This window comes from Sporobolomyces koalae (assembly GCF_050403365.1).
Source record: "Sporobolomyces koalae JCM15063 DNA, S_koalae_JCM15063T_v1_ctg22, whole genome shotgun sequence".
Lineage (NCBI taxonomy): Eukaryota > Fungi > Basidiomycota > Microbotryomycetes > Sporidiobolales > Sporidiobolaceae > Sporobolomyces > Sporobolomyces koalae.
Window position 1 is genome coordinate 176,194 of NW_027481749.1, and position 17,987 is coordinate 194,180.

The 17,987-nt window shown below is 56.4% G+C and overlaps 6 protein-coding genes across 6 annotated transcripts; 3 read left to right on the forward strand and 3 right to left on the reverse strand.

Moving 5' to 3' along the window:
- Positions 1-139: 139 nt before the first annotated feature.
- On the reverse strand, positions 140-5,473 carry JCM15063_002886 (uncharacterized protein; the record flags this gene model as incomplete). The annotated part of the gene is made up of 17 exons (XM_076679396.1): positions 140-408; positions 473-530; positions 1,203-1,217; positions 1,277-1,386; positions 1,451-1,484; positions 1,545-1,620; positions 1,694-1,779; positions 1,856-2,409; positions 2,506-2,558; positions 3,104-3,202; positions 3,283-3,517; positions 3,599-4,087; positions 4,146-4,253; positions 4,318-4,591; positions 4,658-4,962; positions 5,026-5,305; positions 5,423-5,473. The coding sequence occupies 17 exons, from the start codon at positions 5,471-5,473 to the stop codon at positions 140-142; spliced, it is 3,096 nt and encodes a 1,031-aa protein (XP_076533506.1).
- A 390-nt stretch (positions 5,474-5,863) lies between these two features.
- JCM15063_002887 (uncharacterized protein) lies at positions 5,864-6,428 on the reverse strand (the record flags this gene model as incomplete). The annotated part of the gene is made up of 5 exons (XM_076679397.1): positions 5,864-5,977; positions 6,041-6,151; positions 6,226-6,258; positions 6,331-6,341; positions 6,404-6,428. 5 exons carry the CDS (start codon positions 6,426-6,428, stop codon positions 5,864-5,866), a joined length of 294 nt encoding a protein of 97 aa, XP_076533507.1.
- Positions 6,429-6,538: 110 nt separating this feature from the next.
- Positions 6,539-7,365, forward strand: JCM15063_002888 (FRA10AC1 family protein; the record flags this gene model as incomplete). Its single annotated transcript, XM_076679398.1, has 2 exons — positions 6,539-6,699; positions 6,771-7,365. 2 exons carry the CDS (start codon positions 6,539-6,541, stop codon positions 7,363-7,365), a joined length of 756 nt encoding a protein of 251 aa, XP_076533508.1.
- Positions 7,366-7,441: 76 nt separating this feature from the next.
- Positions 7,442-9,552, reverse strand: JCM15063_002889 (class I SAM-dependent methyltransferase; the record flags this gene model as incomplete). Its single annotated transcript, XM_076679399.1, has 9 exons — positions 7,442-7,695; positions 7,760-7,865; positions 7,947-8,334; positions 8,407-8,468; positions 8,530-8,597; positions 8,667-8,829; positions 8,912-9,022; positions 9,083-9,223; positions 9,298-9,552. The coding sequence occupies 9 exons, from the start codon at positions 9,550-9,552 to the stop codon at positions 7,442-7,444; spliced, it is 1,548 nt and encodes a 515-aa protein (XP_076533509.1).
- A 255-nt stretch (positions 9,553-9,807) lies between these two features.
- On the forward strand, positions 9,808-11,066 carry ECM31 (3-methyl-2-oxobutanoate hydroxymethyltransferase; the record flags this gene model as incomplete). Its single annotated transcript, XM_076679400.1, has 2 exons — positions 9,808-10,009; positions 10,102-11,066. The coding sequence occupies 2 exons, from the start codon at positions 9,808-9,810 to the stop codon at positions 11,064-11,066; spliced, it is 1,167 nt and encodes a 388-aa protein (XP_076533510.1).
- A 648-nt stretch (positions 11,067-11,714) lies between these two features.
- Positions 11,715-17,811, forward strand: JCM15063_002891 (uncharacterized protein; the record flags this gene model as incomplete). Its single annotated transcript, XM_076679401.1, has 6 exons — positions 11,715-12,798; positions 12,863-15,730; positions 15,799-16,112; positions 16,180-16,315; positions 16,380-17,084; positions 17,153-17,811. 6 exons carry the CDS (start codon positions 11,715-11,717, stop codon positions 17,809-17,811), a joined length of 5,766 nt encoding a protein of 1,921 aa, XP_076533511.1.
- Positions 17,812-17,987: the final 176 nt, after the last annotated feature.

Genomic DNA, 17,987 nt, shown 5'->3' on the forward strand with positions numbered 1-17,987 from the left:
AGGCCGCGGTGTCGCCATACAAATCGCGGAGCGGACTGAGGTAGAGACGGCCAGAAACTGCCGAGGTTGAAGGTGCGCTTGAGCGAGGACTTGGTACCGCCGGACAGAGGAAAAGCGCGATCATCAGCGTTCGAAAGAGTCACAAAAGATGACTGGCTTGGCTCGCCGAGACGCACTCTTTGTAGCGCAGACCGCAAGCGAAGCTCGCTTGAACTCCCGATTCGATTGCCGTCTTGACCTGAAGTTGCAAGTCTCTCGATGCAGTGCCATCTTTTGTTGGTCCAGGTGCGACGATCAGTGAGAGGAGGTCGACGTGGACGAGAGCCGAGGTTTCGATATCATGTTTTGTGGTTCCAGGCAAGGCAAGGAAGCGGAGAAAGCCCGAAGTGGCAAATATGATCCTACGAGCTATGAGAGCACAGATTGGGTCAACCTGTCAAGGTCCGACTCTGCTCGAGTCGAGTGGGCTTACTCGACTGTCTGATCACGAGAAGCTTGTCATAAGTCGAAGAGTAGGCTTCGGCGATGGACTGCAAACGTAGCGACCCCCAGATTAGCAGAGTACAGGATAGAGGCGCCGTGGACCTGCTCAGCCCAGCTAAAAGTGGGGCTCTGAAGGCGACAAGAGAAATGACCGCGAAAGAAGCTCACATCGATATCTTTCGTGCCGGAGTGGACAACCGAAATGGGCGGCTTCAAACGAAGGTGCTGCGAGTCTCGCGCGCTGGAAGTGATTCCTGCAGTCTTCTTCCCGAGAACTTTGTGGCAAAAGACCTTGAACTAAGCAGTGTATCCAGTGAGAAAAATGCTCGGTGGTTGGCGAAGAAAACTGCAACTCGCCCATTCGAAACCGGTGGAGTCTGTTCGTCTTTCCTTTGTTCCAGTAGGCGGACTTGGGGGAAACGGGAACATGTCAGTCGAGACAGATCCGGACCGAGCAGAAGCAGCCTCGCGAGCCTCGAGCAAGACGGGCTCGCTGAGCTGTGACACGTCGGTGCCGAGAACGTCTTCTTTCGAGCGCAGAACCGACACTGCACCATCAGTTGACATCGCCGCCGTGAGATCCGTTTGACCGCCGATGATGTAGGTCAATTCGCCGTGGATGTCTCGAAGGCAGACCATGGTCAAAAGATTCTTCGCGACTCGACCTGGATTCAGCTAATTCTCGAGAGTTGTATAGTGCATAGATGTGATTAACGTACCATGAACGGTTGAGCCTAGAGAAACGTGTGCTGTCAGCTTGGCAGCGCGAACAAAGCGCAAAGAAAGCGCTCACCTCGGCAGTGTAGTTGAGGATGAGCTGAGTGATGTCGCTTCCATTGTCGATCGCCCTCTTGATCGTTTGGACCGCACTCGGGCTCGTTCCCTTGCCCTGCAAGAATCGACCTGCAGGATGGAATGATGTCCGGGCTCAATGCTTATCCTCGATCATTTCGGATCGGTCACTCACAGTTGCGACCGATGATTTGGGCTGACTTGTATCCCTGGTTGTCATCCAGACTGTCAGACACTACACATCGTTGGAAACCGTGGCAGATACTGACCGTCAAGTCTTCGAAACCAGGAGATACGAGTACGATTGGGCGATCTTGAAGTCGGGGATTGACCAGAACGTAGGCACTGATGATAAACTCATCGGGTGATCAGTGTCAGCGGTGCGTGATAGCTGCAATTGAATGGGTGCGTTACTCACATGCCGGAGCGGTAATCGGACGCATGCAGATGGTACTTTGCCAATTGTTCGTGTGTGAACTTGACCAAGCGATGTCGCATGAAAACCTACGTAGCAGTGATTGAGTGTGAGCAACTGGATCTCGCAAAGACGTTATAGAAATAATCATCAAGGAGGTCTTGCCTCGAAATGCGAAGCGTAGAGCGAGTCGAGCAGGTGTTTTGCAGGACCGTCGAGGAGCTCGTCTTGAGTGTGCTCGACCGTCTGTTTGAGTGCCATCCCAATTTCACGCATGATGCGCTGGGGGACCGCCGTCGCGAGCTCGTCGCGGTGGTAGACCTGAGCGATCCCCTGTGAAGCAAGACTCGTTTGACGTTTGAGGTTACCGAGTACATAAAGGTCCCTCCACAAGTCAAGCTCAACCACGTTGCGGGTAGTTGCATGTTCGAGAAGGTACGCGCGGAACTGTGAGAATCCAAGCGGGGTGGCGACGAATGCGACGAATCGAGGTTGGGACAACAGGCGTGCGAGAGAGTAGCTCATCGATTCTTGGAGGGGTGAGAGTAGGACGTTGATCGGTTTCGAGGTGGGTCGGTAACGTCGATTCTCCAAACTGCTGCGCTGGGACGCTGCAGTCGATGGCAGGTAAGACTCGTGGCCCGAGGGTGGCAGCTTCTCGAGCGGGGGAGCACAAGGTGCCCATTCTTGCAGGACGGTGTCGATTTGATGAACGGGACCTGGAAGCAACGGCAAGCAGACCAGAGCGAACCGTCAACGAGCTGAGCCTGATGGCAACTGCTGGACTTGAGCATGCGTCTCACTGCTGCTTTCACCATTAGCAGCGTGCGTAAGAGTCGAAGTGCTGCCGCGTGGTACGGTTGAATTGCTGAAGAGCCGCAGTAGGCATGCTCAGGTCAGATCAGTCAAGAGCCGATCGAAGCAGACAACGAGGCCAAGGTAGCGGACCTGTCGCTGATTTGCGTCATGCGCGACATTCTGCTTGATTCAACTCGTGCCGATTTGCTGAGTAAGCCTGTAGCAGTGATGGCGAGAGGAAGAGGGAGAGAAATCGTTGCGCAGAAAGAGAAAGTCAACGGCCGCTCGCGATCTTTGCGCCCCACGTCGATCTCCTGTTCTCGCTCCGATGTCGATGAATTCGCCAGCTCTAAACTGTTGGCCACGAACGTCGAACAGTCATCGAAAAAGGATAAATTAGATTAAAGCAGAAAATTACAGCTATCAACAGCGCCCCTTGCGCATGGGAGACGATAATGTAACAACAAGTCCGGCAGCGGCAGCATGGACAAGACGTGCCATGAATCTATCTACAGTTTGAATTTGACTCGTTCCGTCACGCAAAGCTGTTTGAAGCACGAGGCGCAATTGCGTCAGATTTCTGGGAATACACGCCAGAGTGCGAGACAGACATACATGGCGACGTAAGCGGTCGTTTTGTCGTCAATGTCCTTCATCGGAGTCATGTGAAGAACACCGTACGCCGTCGGAGGTCCGAGGGCCGACTTGGATTTGCTAGCGACAAGTTCGACCAGAGCGTTGTAGATCAGTCACCGCCATCACAGACAGAGCACGGTGAAGCAGGAGAAGCATACCCCATGATCTTCTTGTCCTCGACTTTCAAACCGCATCTCACGCTGCACGGTCGCCCTTCGTGTATCGCCGCTGTGAGCTTGGCCTTGACTTCCGACGAGCTCTGTCCTTCGGAACCCTTGATGACGCTCAACAGGTCACTTTTGATGAGTGCAGAATTGTCAATCTGCTCGGCCGTTGAAGCAGGGAGGCCACAGAATCGCAAGAACGCGCCCGTGTTGAACAAGATTTTCCGATCTGAATGCGATACGAGGGCGGCCAGTAGCGGTGAGCTTTTTGAGAGCAGAAGGTATCTGTGAGAGGTAGAGACGGTCTTACCAGCACGGTTCACCAAAATGAGCTTCTCATACGTGGTCTGGAAATTGTTGATCCTCTTCTCAACCGTTCCCTGGTTGTACTGCAGCGTCGGACTCGTCTCGACCGTAGACGTGACTGTCATCGAGGTCTCGGCCTGGGGTTTGATGCTCCATGACTTGGGTCCAAGGAACGAGTTGCGCCCGCTCGTCCTCGAGAACGGCCGTGGTCGCGAGGGCGGAGCGAGACTCGATCGTTTGGATTCTTTGGTGAGGTCTACCGGCTTGTCCCCGTTGGTCGGACTGTGCGTAGGCAGGGATGAGCTAGGGTGAGATGGTTGTGCCGAGTTGACCGACGCAGCCGAGGCAGAATACTCCGAGCTCGCCTGAACCGTAGGTGAGAACGCGGTGAGATCAATCTCGGAACTGTTCAGCTCGACCGGGACAGGGTCGCGTCCGGGAAGAGAGAGCCGTGAGCCGTTGCCCAGCGAACCGGTTACGTCGGTTTGTCCACCTGCACACTCTTATCTCAGTTAGCCAAGAAAAATCAATATCACCCTGAGCCGACTGACCGATAAAGTAGATGAGTTCGCCCGAAGGCGAGAAGAGAGGAACGATGCAAAGAAGGTTGAAGAAGGGTGCGCCCGTCTTGTCATAGTTGAGCAAGAGTTGCGTCACCGCTGCAGTTGTCAAGACATAATCAGCGATTCTGCGTGTAGCATGTCAGTCGAAGGATAGACTTACGTCTCTGCTCTCGGATTGCCGTGCGGACTTCGTTTACGCTCTCTGGATCGGTACTCTCGCCTTGCAGGAAGCGACAGTTGCGGCCGACGATCTCGTCCTGCGTGTATCCGGTCAGCGCCGAGAATGCTGGGGACGATAGCACAATCGGGCAGTCGTGGAGTTTCGGGTTCGACAAAACAAAGGCTTCCCCGAGTCCCGCGACATCGCTCTTGTTCAGGTCGCGCTTTTCCAATTGGAGCTTGGTGTGCGCGAGCAGTCGATGTTTGACGAATGCCTGTGGGAATGGACACAGGATATAAGCACTTTACGCTCGAGGACGATTCTAGAAAAAGGCTCTCACCTCGAACTCGGAAGCGTAGAGTTCCTGCAGGAGGTGCTGACTAGCACGCTCGAGTCCTGCTGGAGGTTCGGCAATCTCGAGTAGTGCAGCACCCATGTCGCTCATAAAGTCGTGCTCGCCATCTCCCGCTAGGTCCGCTTTTAGCACGACTTTCTTTTCGCCGCTCGGCGTGCAGTACACGTCTCGCATGCCTCTCGCTGCTGCCGAGCTGTGTCGTGCGAGCCTCGTCAACGCATGTAAGTCCCGATGGAGCTCGAGAGTGTGCAGATGAGGCGAGGAGAAGGCGAGGAGGTAGTCCCAGAAATCTAAGCATCGAGTGAGCTTTCAGCGATTTGACCTGCGACGATAGTGCGAGCAACATGCCATACCTTGGTATCCATCCTGCGTGTTGAGAAATGCAGCAAAGGTGGGTAACGAGAGTAACCGCGACAGCGAATATCCGATGGAAGACTGCAAGCGGGTCGGCTCGGAAGTTTTGCCCTTGAACGCATGATCGGTCGTGTACAAGGTCGGAGGCAACGGTGGAAGATGGGATAGCGTACTACTCGTCGCTGAATCGGTCGACGATGTCCTAGATCGGCTCGTCCTAATCTCTGGTACGGGCGCGAGGCGTTCAAGGTCGGACGACGGCGACGTCGAGAATCGTTCCTGTTACGAGAAGCGACATGACATATGATCCATCAGTCACGCCGGACTAGCGTCCATCCGAGATCTGCGCAGAGAGTCGATCTCGTGCGGCGTCGCGGTAGCAGGAAGAGAACTAACGGTCTTTCTGGCGTCTTGCCGCGGCGAGAGTGGTAGCGTCGACGAGGTCATTCACACAGGATCTGGTCTGTGAACGAAGGTGCTGTGGGCGAGTCGAGAGATCGACCGTCCAAGGGTGCGCGTCGATACTATTTAGATAGATTTCATTTCCCTCGATGACGATCGTCATGCATCGAAAACTTTCTTGCTTTTTCCAGCCGGCAATTGCGCCGACCATCCGCGACAAGCAACCTTCGTTGTGTATTAGCCGGCTCTGAAAATTAGAGCGACCACGCGACATTGCGTAGAGCCGAGGGACCCTCGCCGCGGACCGCGAATTTCTCGCTGTACCATCCTTCTCGAGTAACACGAGAGTGTGGAGACTGTGGTAACACTGCAGCGAGAACAAAACGAACACGACAACTACAAAGGGTGCAGAGACTTGGGGGGCTCTGTTTTTTCCTACTCCTCGTCCGCAGCTTGCTCTTGCGCTGCTCGCTCGGATGGTCGTTGCGAAGAAGGACCGAAGCGGGCGATAGGGTCGTCACGCTTGGCACCGACAATGTCCCACTTGAGCTGTAAAGGGACTAGCGTTAGTACTCGAGAGCGAGACGAGTCGCACAGGTGAGATCGACTTGCATCTTGTCGCTGCGCAAAGGCAAACACTCCAACCGGTACGAGGACTCCCCAAAGCAACGATAGCCGCGCGGTGGTCTTGGTGAAGCGGAAATGGCGCCAAACGTTCTCCCGCTGAATCGCACAACGCGCGTGCTGGTCAGCCCTCGGTCGCGGTCTCGTTGAGGACCTGCGGACAGCCAACATACCATGTAATTCCATGACTCGACTCCCGGGTCAAGCTGGGCACGCAGAGCGTCGAGGGTCAGTCAGGAAGAGCGATGCGAGATGAGACGTGAGCAAGATGGGCCAACCTTGACGGGTTCTAGTCAGGAAACGCACGGGTCAGCTCGGCTTGTTCAGCTGCAGTACGAGAGCTAGACTCACGGTATCCTCCGTGTCCTCCAGCCATGTTGAGATTCGATGGGTGTGGTAGAAAGGTCACTTGCCGATTTGCCGGAACAACTCTCTCGGTATCTTCGTCTCGGACCGTCTCTCGCTCTGCCACGTGCCGGTCCTTCAATGTCGAAATGTCGCGTACAGACAACCGAGCCTCTGAATGCTTTCGAGCGCGAGAAGCGAGCAGCAGTAGCTGCGCGTGACATCTACGGTCACGGCCAACGGAAGCCACGACCGCGACCTCGGACCAAAACTGAGCTCGACGTACTCAAAGAGCGGCACCAGTGAGTATGATGGCACAATTGCCCATGCGAGAGAGAATTCCACTGCTGAGAGGACCCCATCGAATTGCCAGGTTCGTTCGGTCGAGCGATGTCGACCCTTCCAAACTCTCATGGGAAGACCAGCTCGCTGCCAAGTACTACGACTCGCTCTTCAAAGAGTTCGCAATCGTGAACCTCAAGCATTGGAGGAGTGGTCAAATCGGGCTCCGTTGGCGGACCGAAGACGAAGTCCTCAGCGGCATCGGGCACCTCACATGCGCTTCGATGCGCTGTGACTTTCATCAACCGTCACCGCGAGTCGTCGCGTCGCTCGAGGAGGAACACGGAGGAGTGATTGATCCCGAATCGACCGTCCCGCTCGTCGAGACGAGGCTCGAAGAAGCCGAGATGAACTTTGGCTACGTCGAGGAAGGAACCAAGAAGAACACGCTCGTCAAAGTCGTTCTCTGTCGCGAGTGTGGCAAGAAACTGCGTCGAGGCAGAGCTAAAGCGAAGGAGGAGCGGGAGAACCAAGCTGTAGTCGAGACTTCCAGCACCACACTGCGAAGGGCGGAGCAAGAGCGAGTGCAATCCTCGGACGACGACGATTGCACTCCAGCCCTACCTCCGGATCTTGAACGATCTCGCTCTACCCGCCGATCTGCCTCTCCTGACCGTCGTCGATGACGCGCTGTGTTCGTTGTATTTATGTTTCTTCCCGCTCGTTGTTGTCATATCTAAAGTTGCAACAAGACATGTATCTTTACTGCTTGTCCACTCCTTCTAGGTCGAACGGGAAACAATCGGCCTTGGGAGAACCGGGAGCTCGCTTCGGGGTCACTCCCATGACTTTGTACTGGCCGCCCATGCCGAGCCCGTCAATGAGCCTCTTTGCTGCACTCTCAATGTCCTTCTTGCGCTCTTCCGTCTTGGCCGAACGCATGAGCGAAGCTAACCGCGGAGCGAGACCGAGGGAAGTGAGGAATGTAGACTGCGTCAGGGGTCCGTGAGGAGTAGCTAAAGCTCATACAAACTGCATCAGCGGGGTCACAAGAGATCGGTTACACGCAAGAGTACTCACCATAGTCACTCATGGCTTCGGCGAGGTAGGAAAAGTCCACATTGGCGGTAAGATCAGTGTGACCTGGTTTACTGAGGGGGTCGACAACGGCGTGTTTTCGGAACCCCTAAGTCGGAGATCAAGAGCGCGTCAGCTTTTGCCCCTGTTGAAAGAAGGAGGGCCTCCATGGGAGACGGAGAGGACGCACTCGCCAACTTCTTCCAAATGCCTTCGCATCTCCGTAATCCACGACGAGCCCAGCTCCACCTCGCTCGCCTTCCATCAATTTCGCGAAACCTCGAGCGATCTCGTACGACGATGGGCTGATCTCTAGCCTCGAGCCTTGGGGCAATCGAGCGAATCGTTGCGCAGTCAAGTTGACTCCTTCGTTCGGGGCCTCAGGTGCTCTCGTTGCTGCAGGTACCGGGAAAGGTAGCGTCGTATCGACGTTGAGGAGAGGCGCAGCAGAATTCAGCGTCGGGGAAGGAGTGACGCTCGATTTGGCTGCTTGCGCCAATCCAGTGTAGAGCGCCGAAGCCGGTGTCTGCGTTGGCGACAGGACCAAGCGCAACGGCTCTTTCTTTTCGGCACTAACACTGTATGGCACCGAGGAGACACGTTCTATCAGCTAGGCGTGTCGACCAGTACAAAGGACTTGAAGAACGGACATTACTGATGTTTTCGGGTCGGCGATGTCGACCAAAACTTCTCGCCAACCTTTTTCGGTATGCTACACCCGTTGAGATGTCAGTCTTCGTGCACGTATTCATGCGAATGATGAACAGACTCACTTCAAAGATGTGAATGGGGAGAGCGTCAAAGAACTCGTGCGCGATCGCAACTGTAAACTCGTCGGAGCCTGGTAGGCAGGATACTAAGAGTCAGACAAGCTCGTAGCGGTCCGCAATGCGAGAACTTCATCCCTCACTCTGCGGGACTTCCTCCACGTTGCGGTGCCAGAACACTGGGGTTTCGCCAAACCCGGACCGTCTCAGAGCTTCTTTCTGCACGCCTTGGAGCGCTTCCGATTGTTCGACGAGGTGAATTGATGTCACGGGAGGCGAAGACTGAGCGGGAAGAGACTTGAAAGTCTAGCGAAGAGAGAAAGAAATCGTTTGTATAAGCCTTCAAGCCACACGTTGAATCAGTTCCCGCTATCTGGAGAGAACATACTCGAAGGACGTCGGCAAGTAACGTGCCGCGCCCAGGTCCAAGTTCGACGACTCGAACTTTCTTAGGCGCACCTTGCTGCAACCATTGCGTGACGTACCAGATGCCGAGGAGCTGTTGCAGAATGGCAATCCTCAGTCTCAAGCGACAATTCGCTAGATGTAGAAGGCTCACTTCGCCAAAGACTTGAGAGATCTCGGGAGAGGTGACGAAATCTCCTTCTTTACCGAAGACTGTCCGTGTCGTGTAGTATCCCAGTGTCGGGTGATTCAGACACAGCGTCATGAAGCGAGGTACCGGAAGCGGCCCATGCGTCTGATAAGGGAGTCGGGATCGGATGCTCAGCGTACGCGTGCACCCTCGAGAGGCGCACAGAAAGGTCAACTCGCCTTGATCGTTTCTTCCAGTACAGTCAGTAGCTCTGTCGGCGCCTTCGCGGCAGACTTAAGGTCCTGTTGCACCAGAGGCGAGGAGGCAGGAGGCTCCTGGCGAGCGCTGCCGGTAGCAGCAGTGGCTTGGAGAGCTTGCGATGATGTCGTCCGCAGGGTGCGACTCGTAGCGGTGATCGCACGCAGCGTTGAGCATGCCGAGACTTGACCGCGTAGAGCGTTCAACAGGCGGGCAGACTGGCGAGAAGCGAGCATTTGGACGAAAGTCGGAAGCGAAGAGGGGGTCGGATACGTTCACGGTGATCGAGACTCTCGGCTAGTTCCGGCTGCTACTTGCTGCACCCTTGAATCCGAAACGAATGCACTAGTCACGTCTTGAGGCAGCCGGTGTTGACGCGGATCGGCGCTGGTTCCCGATCAAAAAGTCCCTCGGCGTTCTCGCGTCGTGCGAGTTCAAGTCGGCTCTTGTCCTTCTCACCCAACGTCAGTCAACTTTGCTCAATCACAAACATGAGCACCGGATCTGTAGCTCGACCCATCTTGTCGGCAATTCGGTCTCGACCGGCTGCGCTCGTGACGACTCCGTTCGCTTCGACCTCGACCTTCATGTTGAATGGTCGTACGACTGCGCAACAAGCTGGTTGTGCATGCTCCACCACCTTGAACGTGGCTTCTAGAAGAGCATACAGCTCGTATCCTTCCGAGCAATCTTGTGCGTCCTATTCCTGCTTCATTGCGAGCAACCTGAGGAACCCGGCTCGCTAACTCTACCCGGCCTGATGCCGCGGATTCTCCGTTTTGCAGCGCCCTTATCTTCGTCCGAATCGGCAGCACAAGGTCCGCCTCCAGCTCCCCGCAAGAAGCGCACCGTTCTCGATTTGCAAAGTTTCAAGCGCAAACGGATCCCAATCACCATGCTTACCGCTCACGACTATCCCTCTGCCCGCTACATCGAAGCGGCATCTCTACCATCGGCCTCGACGGCGACGACTGCGAAGCGAGGCGTCGACATTTGCCTGGTAGGCGACTCGCTCGCTATGGTTGCGTGCGGCTACTCGTCCACGACTTCACTCTCGCTCGACGAAATGCTGTACCATTGCCGGTCCGTGGCACGAGGATGTCACACGTCTCTGCTTGTTGCCGACTTGCCGTTTGGAACCTATCACGCCTCGATCGCAGACGGGGTCAAAGCTGCGATCCGACTCATTCAAGAGGGCAACATGGACGCAGTCAAGATTGAAGGAGGGGAAGAGATCGTACCGCTGGTCGAGCACCTCACCAAGATGGGGATCCCCGTCATGGGTCACATTGGTCTCACGCCGCAACGAGCTTCGAGCCTGGGAGGGTTCCGCGTCCAGGGCAAAACGACGTCGGGCGCGATCAAGGTTCTGCGCGACGCTCGAGCGCTCGATCGCGCGGGAGTGTTCTCGATGGTACTCGAAGCGATCCCCTCTGAGATTGCGCAGTATGTCTCCGAGTCCATCAACGCACCGACGATCGGGATCGGTGCGGGCAACATGACCGATGGGCAGGTCCTCGTCCAGCTCGACATGCTGGGCGGCGATCCGTCGCCGACTCATGTCGGTCCCAAGTTTGTCAAGAAATACGGCGACAATGGCGAGCGGGCTGTACGCGGGATCGGGGAATACGTCGCCGAGGTGAGGTCGAGGAGCTTCCCACAGAGCGGTTTGCACACGTACCCGATGAAACAGGAGGAACTGGATGGGTTCTTGCAGGCAGCGAAGGAGGAAACCGCGGACGAAGCGTAGTCAAGGGTCAACTTCTGCGTAGTTCTGCGCTCGCTGAAACGAGTCACAAAGATCCGTGGCGACATGCAGCTTTGATGTCTATCGCGAGGCTGAGATTTGGCATTCGATTCAAGGCGAGCGTGAGGGGAGACCTTCCGCAGAACGCTCCAGAGTTAACGAGGCACCTGCGCAGTGAAGCCAATTTGTAATCTTTTCGGTACCCGCTTTCGAATACATAGTAGCAGTCTGCCGACTGACGGGACGCTATAGCAGGTTTACCAGTGACGGAGTTGCTGCGCAAAAAAGGGCGCGACTTTGCAACCCGATCGCACGGCGCGCGGTAAATGTGTATTCGCTCGAGTCGAGTCTCGTGGTCGACCGCAATCGCAACTTGCGAGTGAGCTTCGCTCGTCCGACATTTCCGGGCCTCAGGACGCCTCTTCACCTCGCCGTGCTGTCTCTCTCCGTACGCTCTTGCCTGTACGCATGTTTGATCCGACAAGTCCGGTTAATCGGGATCGCTGACCTTCCTCCCCCTCGTTTCCAAAGTGTAGCCGCTCCGTCTCGATCATCTCGCTTTGCCATGCGCGCGCCGGCCTGTGACTGCTAGACACTATCCACCCAGTAGCGACAGTACCTCCGGGGTGAAGCGAGCGGGAGCGGGCGACTATGGGCCCTCCACTCGCACATCCCTCGCTGCCTGCGAAGCCGACCACGGCGACGACTCGATTGCCTCCGAGCTACTCGGCCGCGGGACAGGGCACGATTGCGTCTACCTCGACCCCGCTCTCGCTACCAAATCGACCGACCGCTGGCCCGCCGGCTGTGCCTCCCAATCTCGTCTCCCGCCCGACTCTCCACTCGGCACCGTCGGCATCAATTCTTGGCGTCGCCGCTTCGCCAAAGTCAGCGCCGGCGTCCTCTACGACTCCAACGAGCAAGGACAGTGCAACCGCCCCCGGGGAGCTGCCATGGCCGAGAGTTCGGCCGAGGTTCACGCCGCAGGAAGCCACGGTCAATTCCGAATTGATCGAACTCGGGCAAGGATGGTCCATCAAGTACAAGTGTTGGAGAGGACCTGCGATCCCGTTATCGAACACCAGCGCAAATCTCGCCGACTATGATCCTTTCCTGCCGCCGGTCGCGTCGACCTCGAAATTGCCCGCCGTATCGGCCTCGACCCCAGTTCCATCGTACTCTTCTACTTTCCCTGCGAATGCAGCCTCGCCGAAAGCGAAAGACAAGGACGAAGCTCCGCCAAAGAAGAAGCCACGCGCTCTCAACGCCTTCGACCAGCTGCTCGCCGACGAGATCGGATCTCTCAGTTCTCCTCTCGGCGGCCCGGGTTCACTCCCCTCGACTCCTCTCTCCAAGTATCAGCCCAACATGCGAACATACGCGTCGACGTCGAAGCTTGATGAACAACTCGCGCATTTGCGTGCGTGTGATGCCGATTTTGAGGACGACAGTTTCGAGCGGGCTCGTCGGGACCTGATACGGAGGGGCAAGGAGAGAATGGCAGAAGGTGGCGATCCGCTCGATCTGTTGACGTATGTCAGAGTGGCGGGGACACAATTGAATGTCCCGCCGGCGGAGGAAGTCAAGGGAAAGGGGAAAGAGAAGGAGGTTCTCCCGGATTCCGAAAAGGTCGACGGCGCTGGGAGAGCATTGTGGGCATTCAGCGTGGTCAGGGGTGGCGAGCATGAAGCCGACAAGTCACCACTCGATGAACTATCTTATGACGGCCTAGAACGTGAGCGATGACCTTGGCCGCTCGTCAGCCTCGTTCTCAATGCTGACGCCATTACTTCTACCAGTCATCGCTGACGGGACAATAGAACATGAAGTCTTGTATCCTGCTCTGTATCCGCCATCTTCAACGTCAGCTGCACATTCGAATCTTGCCGGCACATCGCCTCTTGCGCGTTCCGCTCAAAATTATCCTTCAGCGCTCTCGCTCTCGTCCAAGTTCCTACCAACACCGCCGAATCGGTCCAACACTTTTGCTCAAGCTCATCAATGCTTCTGCGCGGCGATCGAGCAGACACTCGTAAACGGAATCATCGCAACATCACACGCTTCTCTCGCGCCGGGCAGTCGGACATGGCAATGCCTCGGCAGATCTCTCGTTCACTTGCCGCCATTCTCGGCTTCCACCATGTATGCCGAGTATCTGCATTCCTCGCCCATATCGCCTCGCAAGCGAACGTTGCCTCTCGCAACGCGCAGCACGTTCAAGACGACGCTTCAGCGGTCGACTATCTTCGTCCAGACCGCTCTGGAAGAAGTCCATTATCAACCGTTTCCGCGAATGGCTGCCGTGCCCCCTGGCTGTCCCCTGCTGCTCGCGCCTGTCGGCCTCCCCGCAACTTTCGTCAGCAAGATATCACTTGACAATGAAAGGCAGAACCGAGTCGTCCAAGATGCGGTACAAAAATGGACTAGCCAGCTCGAAGGAAGTCCAGTCAACATCGACGGATCAGAATGGATCGTCTGTCGACTTGATCAGACCACGGCGGATTCCGACTCGCCAAAAGCTGAAGGGGGCAAATATGATTTCGTATGGCCTGTCGAGCTCATCGTCGTTGATGGCACTCGACCACTCCCATCGCCTTCTCCTCAGTCTTCTCCTGAAAAATCTACTCCAGTCGAGCTGTCATCGGCAGACGGTGTCAGCGAACGTATCCCTTCACCAAGATTAGGTCGAGCGTCTGAGCCTTGTGACCAAGTGACTCCCGATGCTATCCCTCCACCAACTCGCTCACAACTTGCTCAAATACCGCCATCACCTTACGATTGCAGTATGCGTCGCCGACTTGCTAGCAGAGTTCGTACGCGGATGCAGCGAATTCGACAAACTACAGATGCTTCCGAGACGACCGATGTGGAGACTCGCAGGGATCCGTTGACGAGGAGAACGCACGAGATCTGGAGCTGGATGGAGGACGAGGCATTGCGCAAGAAGCGAGAGGAAGCTGACAAGCTCGCGCAACAGCGCAAGCAGGAAGAGGAGGCGGAGGAGCGTAGGAGAGTCGAAGAAGCCGAGAAAGACAAGAAGAAGCGAGGTCCTCCTCCCGTCGCCGCACCGATCAACATGCGCACCCCGATGTCCCTCGGAACGTCCTCGACCGAAGCTCCGAGTCCAGCTGAGCTCGCTTATCCTCATCCTGGGAATCCGAACGCGACCAACCCGTCATCGACTCCGTATTTTCCCCCTTCCTCCGCTGTCGGAGCCGCCGCTTCGCGAGGCGAACATCCTTCGCTCGAGATTGACGGTTTGGGTCTCGGCCTCTACCCTTCGCCCGAGGAAGGTCCGCAAATTTTGCCGCTAGCCGTCGACGCGGCCATCTCAACAGCAGTGCAGCCGTCGAAACCAGCGTTGTCCTCTCTTGACAGTGCGTTCGCCTCGTTCGATTGGGGCGACGGATCGTATGGCACATCTGTCCCGGGCGCTGGCAACATCGCCGTCGCGGCGAGGAGTCAAGACTACGACGACGGAATGGACCTTCTTGGCTTAACGGATGACGATTTTTCGTTTTTCGACACCGCTCCAACCCCTCTGCCGGAGACTTCTATCGGACAGTCGAGCGAGATAGGTCTTGCGTTGATTGAAGACCCTTTCGCCATAACGCACTCCCTCTCTACAAGTCCTAAATTTGGCGACCATTTCTCGCACCTGTCCGCGGTCCCGTTCAACGTGACGGCTACCTCACCGATCTCGCCGTATCCAGCACATACGCCACCTCACTTCGCCCTTCATTCGTCTCCCTCTGGGCCGACCCCGACAGTCGGCCCAGCCGGAGGTCCCAATCTGATTCCCAGCCTGACGACGCCCCTGGCATCGCTGCCAGAGGACAACAGTATGGCTATGGTGCCGAAAAGTCCTCAATTGAATGCGTCACCGGGTCGCAGACTTGCCAGTCTCGCAGTTCCCTCATTCTCGGTTGCTCTGATCGATTCCTCGCCCCGGACCTCCCAACGCCCGAGAATCCCAGAGAACTACGAGGCTCTTGCGTTCACACCCGTCTACGCGCTTGACGACAGCAAGTACGACCCTCGCAAAGGCAAATTCGGACTTCCGAGTCCTGACTACGACGACAAATCTGCGCTCCTCGAGCAGGTTCTCGCACAAACGTCTCCGGACCGAATCGCCGGAGAGAAATCCCTCGAGCCTTTCTACACGGGAGTTTGTGATCCTCGAAGGACTCTCGCGGCGCGCCTGCTCAAGAATCGCCGGCTGAAGCAGAAACGCAGTCTGAGCGACTCACGCGGCCTGGCTCTCGCCCCGATGCGAAGTCGGGGATGGAGGCGAGCGAGCTCGGAAAAGGACGACCTCAGTGAAGGCACGATCACTGCGGATGAAGATAGCGGCGAGGGTAGCGACATGGATGTGGACGAAACAGAGCAAGACGAGCTCAAGAAACCTCGGGATGGTCCGGACCGGTCAGCATCGGAAGGACTGCAGCGTCTTGCAGAACTCGGGGGGAAGGAGCTCATGAGGCTCGGCGAATTTGCCAGTTCTCTCGTTCATCCTGTCGCAGCCAAAACCCTGCCAATTTCCCCTTCGTCGGCGGCACTCCAGGCTCAAGAGTTGTTGCTGCTCGTCCTGGTGGACCAATGGTTGTACAATCCTGGATCTCGCTCAATGCTGTCGCCCGGATCTGCCGAGCCTTTGCCAAAGATCCGTGCGTCTCAAGTATCTCTTTCTATCTTGCTTGCTACTCGAGGGCTGACAGTCGCAAGGGTTCCGCAGTTTCAACGTTCTCGATCAAATCGCTTTCAAATGCGCTTCATTTGATGTGCTCGGGTCTGAGCCCTTCGCCGCTCTTTGCAGATCACACGATTCTCCCGGCGCTCGAGGCGTCGACAAGTCCAAGCCTCGTCCTACGCTCGCAGCAAGCGATGGTGCAAGTCTCGACGGCGGCCCTTGATTTCTGGAAACCGATGGGATTCGAACCGATCCTGGGCAAAAAAGATGTGACAGTTTTCGCAATCTACGAAGAGGCCAGTGCGACCATGCACGAGCTCATTGCAGACTGGCTCAAAGCGGCTGATGCAGTCTATCACGTATGCCACGATGAATCCCTTTACCAGTCCCTTGCCACGAAGCTGACTCTGCTGCGCTTCTGTCCAGGGATTACGGCTGGGCAAGCAGTCTCTTGGAGTGATTCCTGCGTCAGGATTGTTTGGCGGTACTCAAGATGGACACCTCGCTCTCCCCGCAGGGTCGCTCTCGCGCGGCTTCTCAAAAGAAGACAGCAAAGTCCTTTGTCCGTCTACAATACTTTCGATGTTGAGAAACGTCTAACTGACTCAAGCTTGTTGGCTAATCAGCTACTATCGTCACCGAAATCGCCAAGCTCTACAGCAACGCTGTCTTGTTCATCTTTAGTCCGGAAGGCGACGAAGCGCTGTCGACCTCCTCGCCACTCTTCACCTTGCTACACCTCCTGCAGCGACGCAAATCACCTCTCTCGACTACCGTGTCCTGCCCAGTCAGGCTGTCCCAGCTGTTCGCGAAACAGGCTACATCGCCCGATCGTCTCGCGGATTATGCGTTCTGTATCTACGACCAATTGCAGAGCCCGGTTGTACGACTGAACTTCCCCGTTCCCGAGACATTCCCTTCGGCTGCCGCAGCATCTAATGCCGCGAGCCAGACCCCGTCCGTCCGCCTGTTCCAGTCTCCGGCGATCAGGCTCGCACCGGTTCGGCGTCGCAAGATCAGTTTCGACCTGAACTTCCCCGTCTCGACCCTCGCCGTCCAGCAGCGACATCGATTCCTGCATGTGTGCTACACTCTCAAGGCGACACACCCGAATGATAACGCGGAATGGATTCACCTCGCGAGTATCGACGATACGGGCGAAAGCTGGAAGAGCGTCAACAAGGTCATCAAAACCCCGCCAGGCGTTCCGGGTGATGTCATGCGGGCGCGACTCGTCTGGAGTGTGATCTTGCAGCTACTTGTGCATGTCGACGTCGAATGGCGGATTGTCATCTGTCGATTGGACGAACCGAGTCTGGTCGAGATCCGAGGTGAGTCCGAAGTCGCGACAGTCTCGCCCCAGGCGATACACGCTGACACTCCAGCTCGTGGTCTACAGCGTGGGATTCTATGCTCAAGGATCAGCTCGCAGGCATACGTCGTCCGCTGCATGTCAGCTTTGTCTATGTCGATCTCGCGCCACCACTCTCGATCGTCCCGTCGACGGCCAAACCTCGACGACCGTCGGTCCAGTCAGAGACAATCTCGGAGGAAGGCGACCTGAGCCTCGTCTCAGCCGGTCCTCGACCGTCATCATCGAAGCCAGACCAGCTGTTCGACCAGGAACCGACAGTGCTCGCGTTCACGCCCGCCGAACCGGTCAGCATCTTGCCCAACGCGACCTTGTTTGCCCCTGCCTCGACCTATCTCATTCACGTTCCTCGCATCCCAACCTTTACACACTCGAGCGTCGAGTCGAGTCTCTCTGCTCCCGTCGCGCGCAACACGATTTCGATCCTCGGGATCCACTTCCTCCTGTCGAACGCATCTCGCTCCTCATCGTATTCGGCCTCACTGTCGAGTCTCGTCAAGGACGTACGGCAGAGCTATACGGAACTCGCTGCGCTCGGACGGGTGAGGTGGGGCATGAACGGACGATTGCCGTGGCACCTTGAAGCGGTACAGCTCGCGCGGGAGCACGGCGAAGCGATCGGGCGACGACATCGGGATGTACCTCTCTCATCCTCCGCACCTCCGCCGGCCGCGCCGGCTGCATAAGCACCTGGAGTACTTTAATTTTCTCGTGAAGCGTATATTTTCTGGAGTGTAGTTTTCCCATGTTGTTTGTCATTTTGCGCTCTGCTATTGCTTATGTACATATTGTCATGCAAGTTTTCTACAGTGAACTCTGTTTCGCCAACGTGAGCCAGCTTGCAACTAACGCAACAGCTACT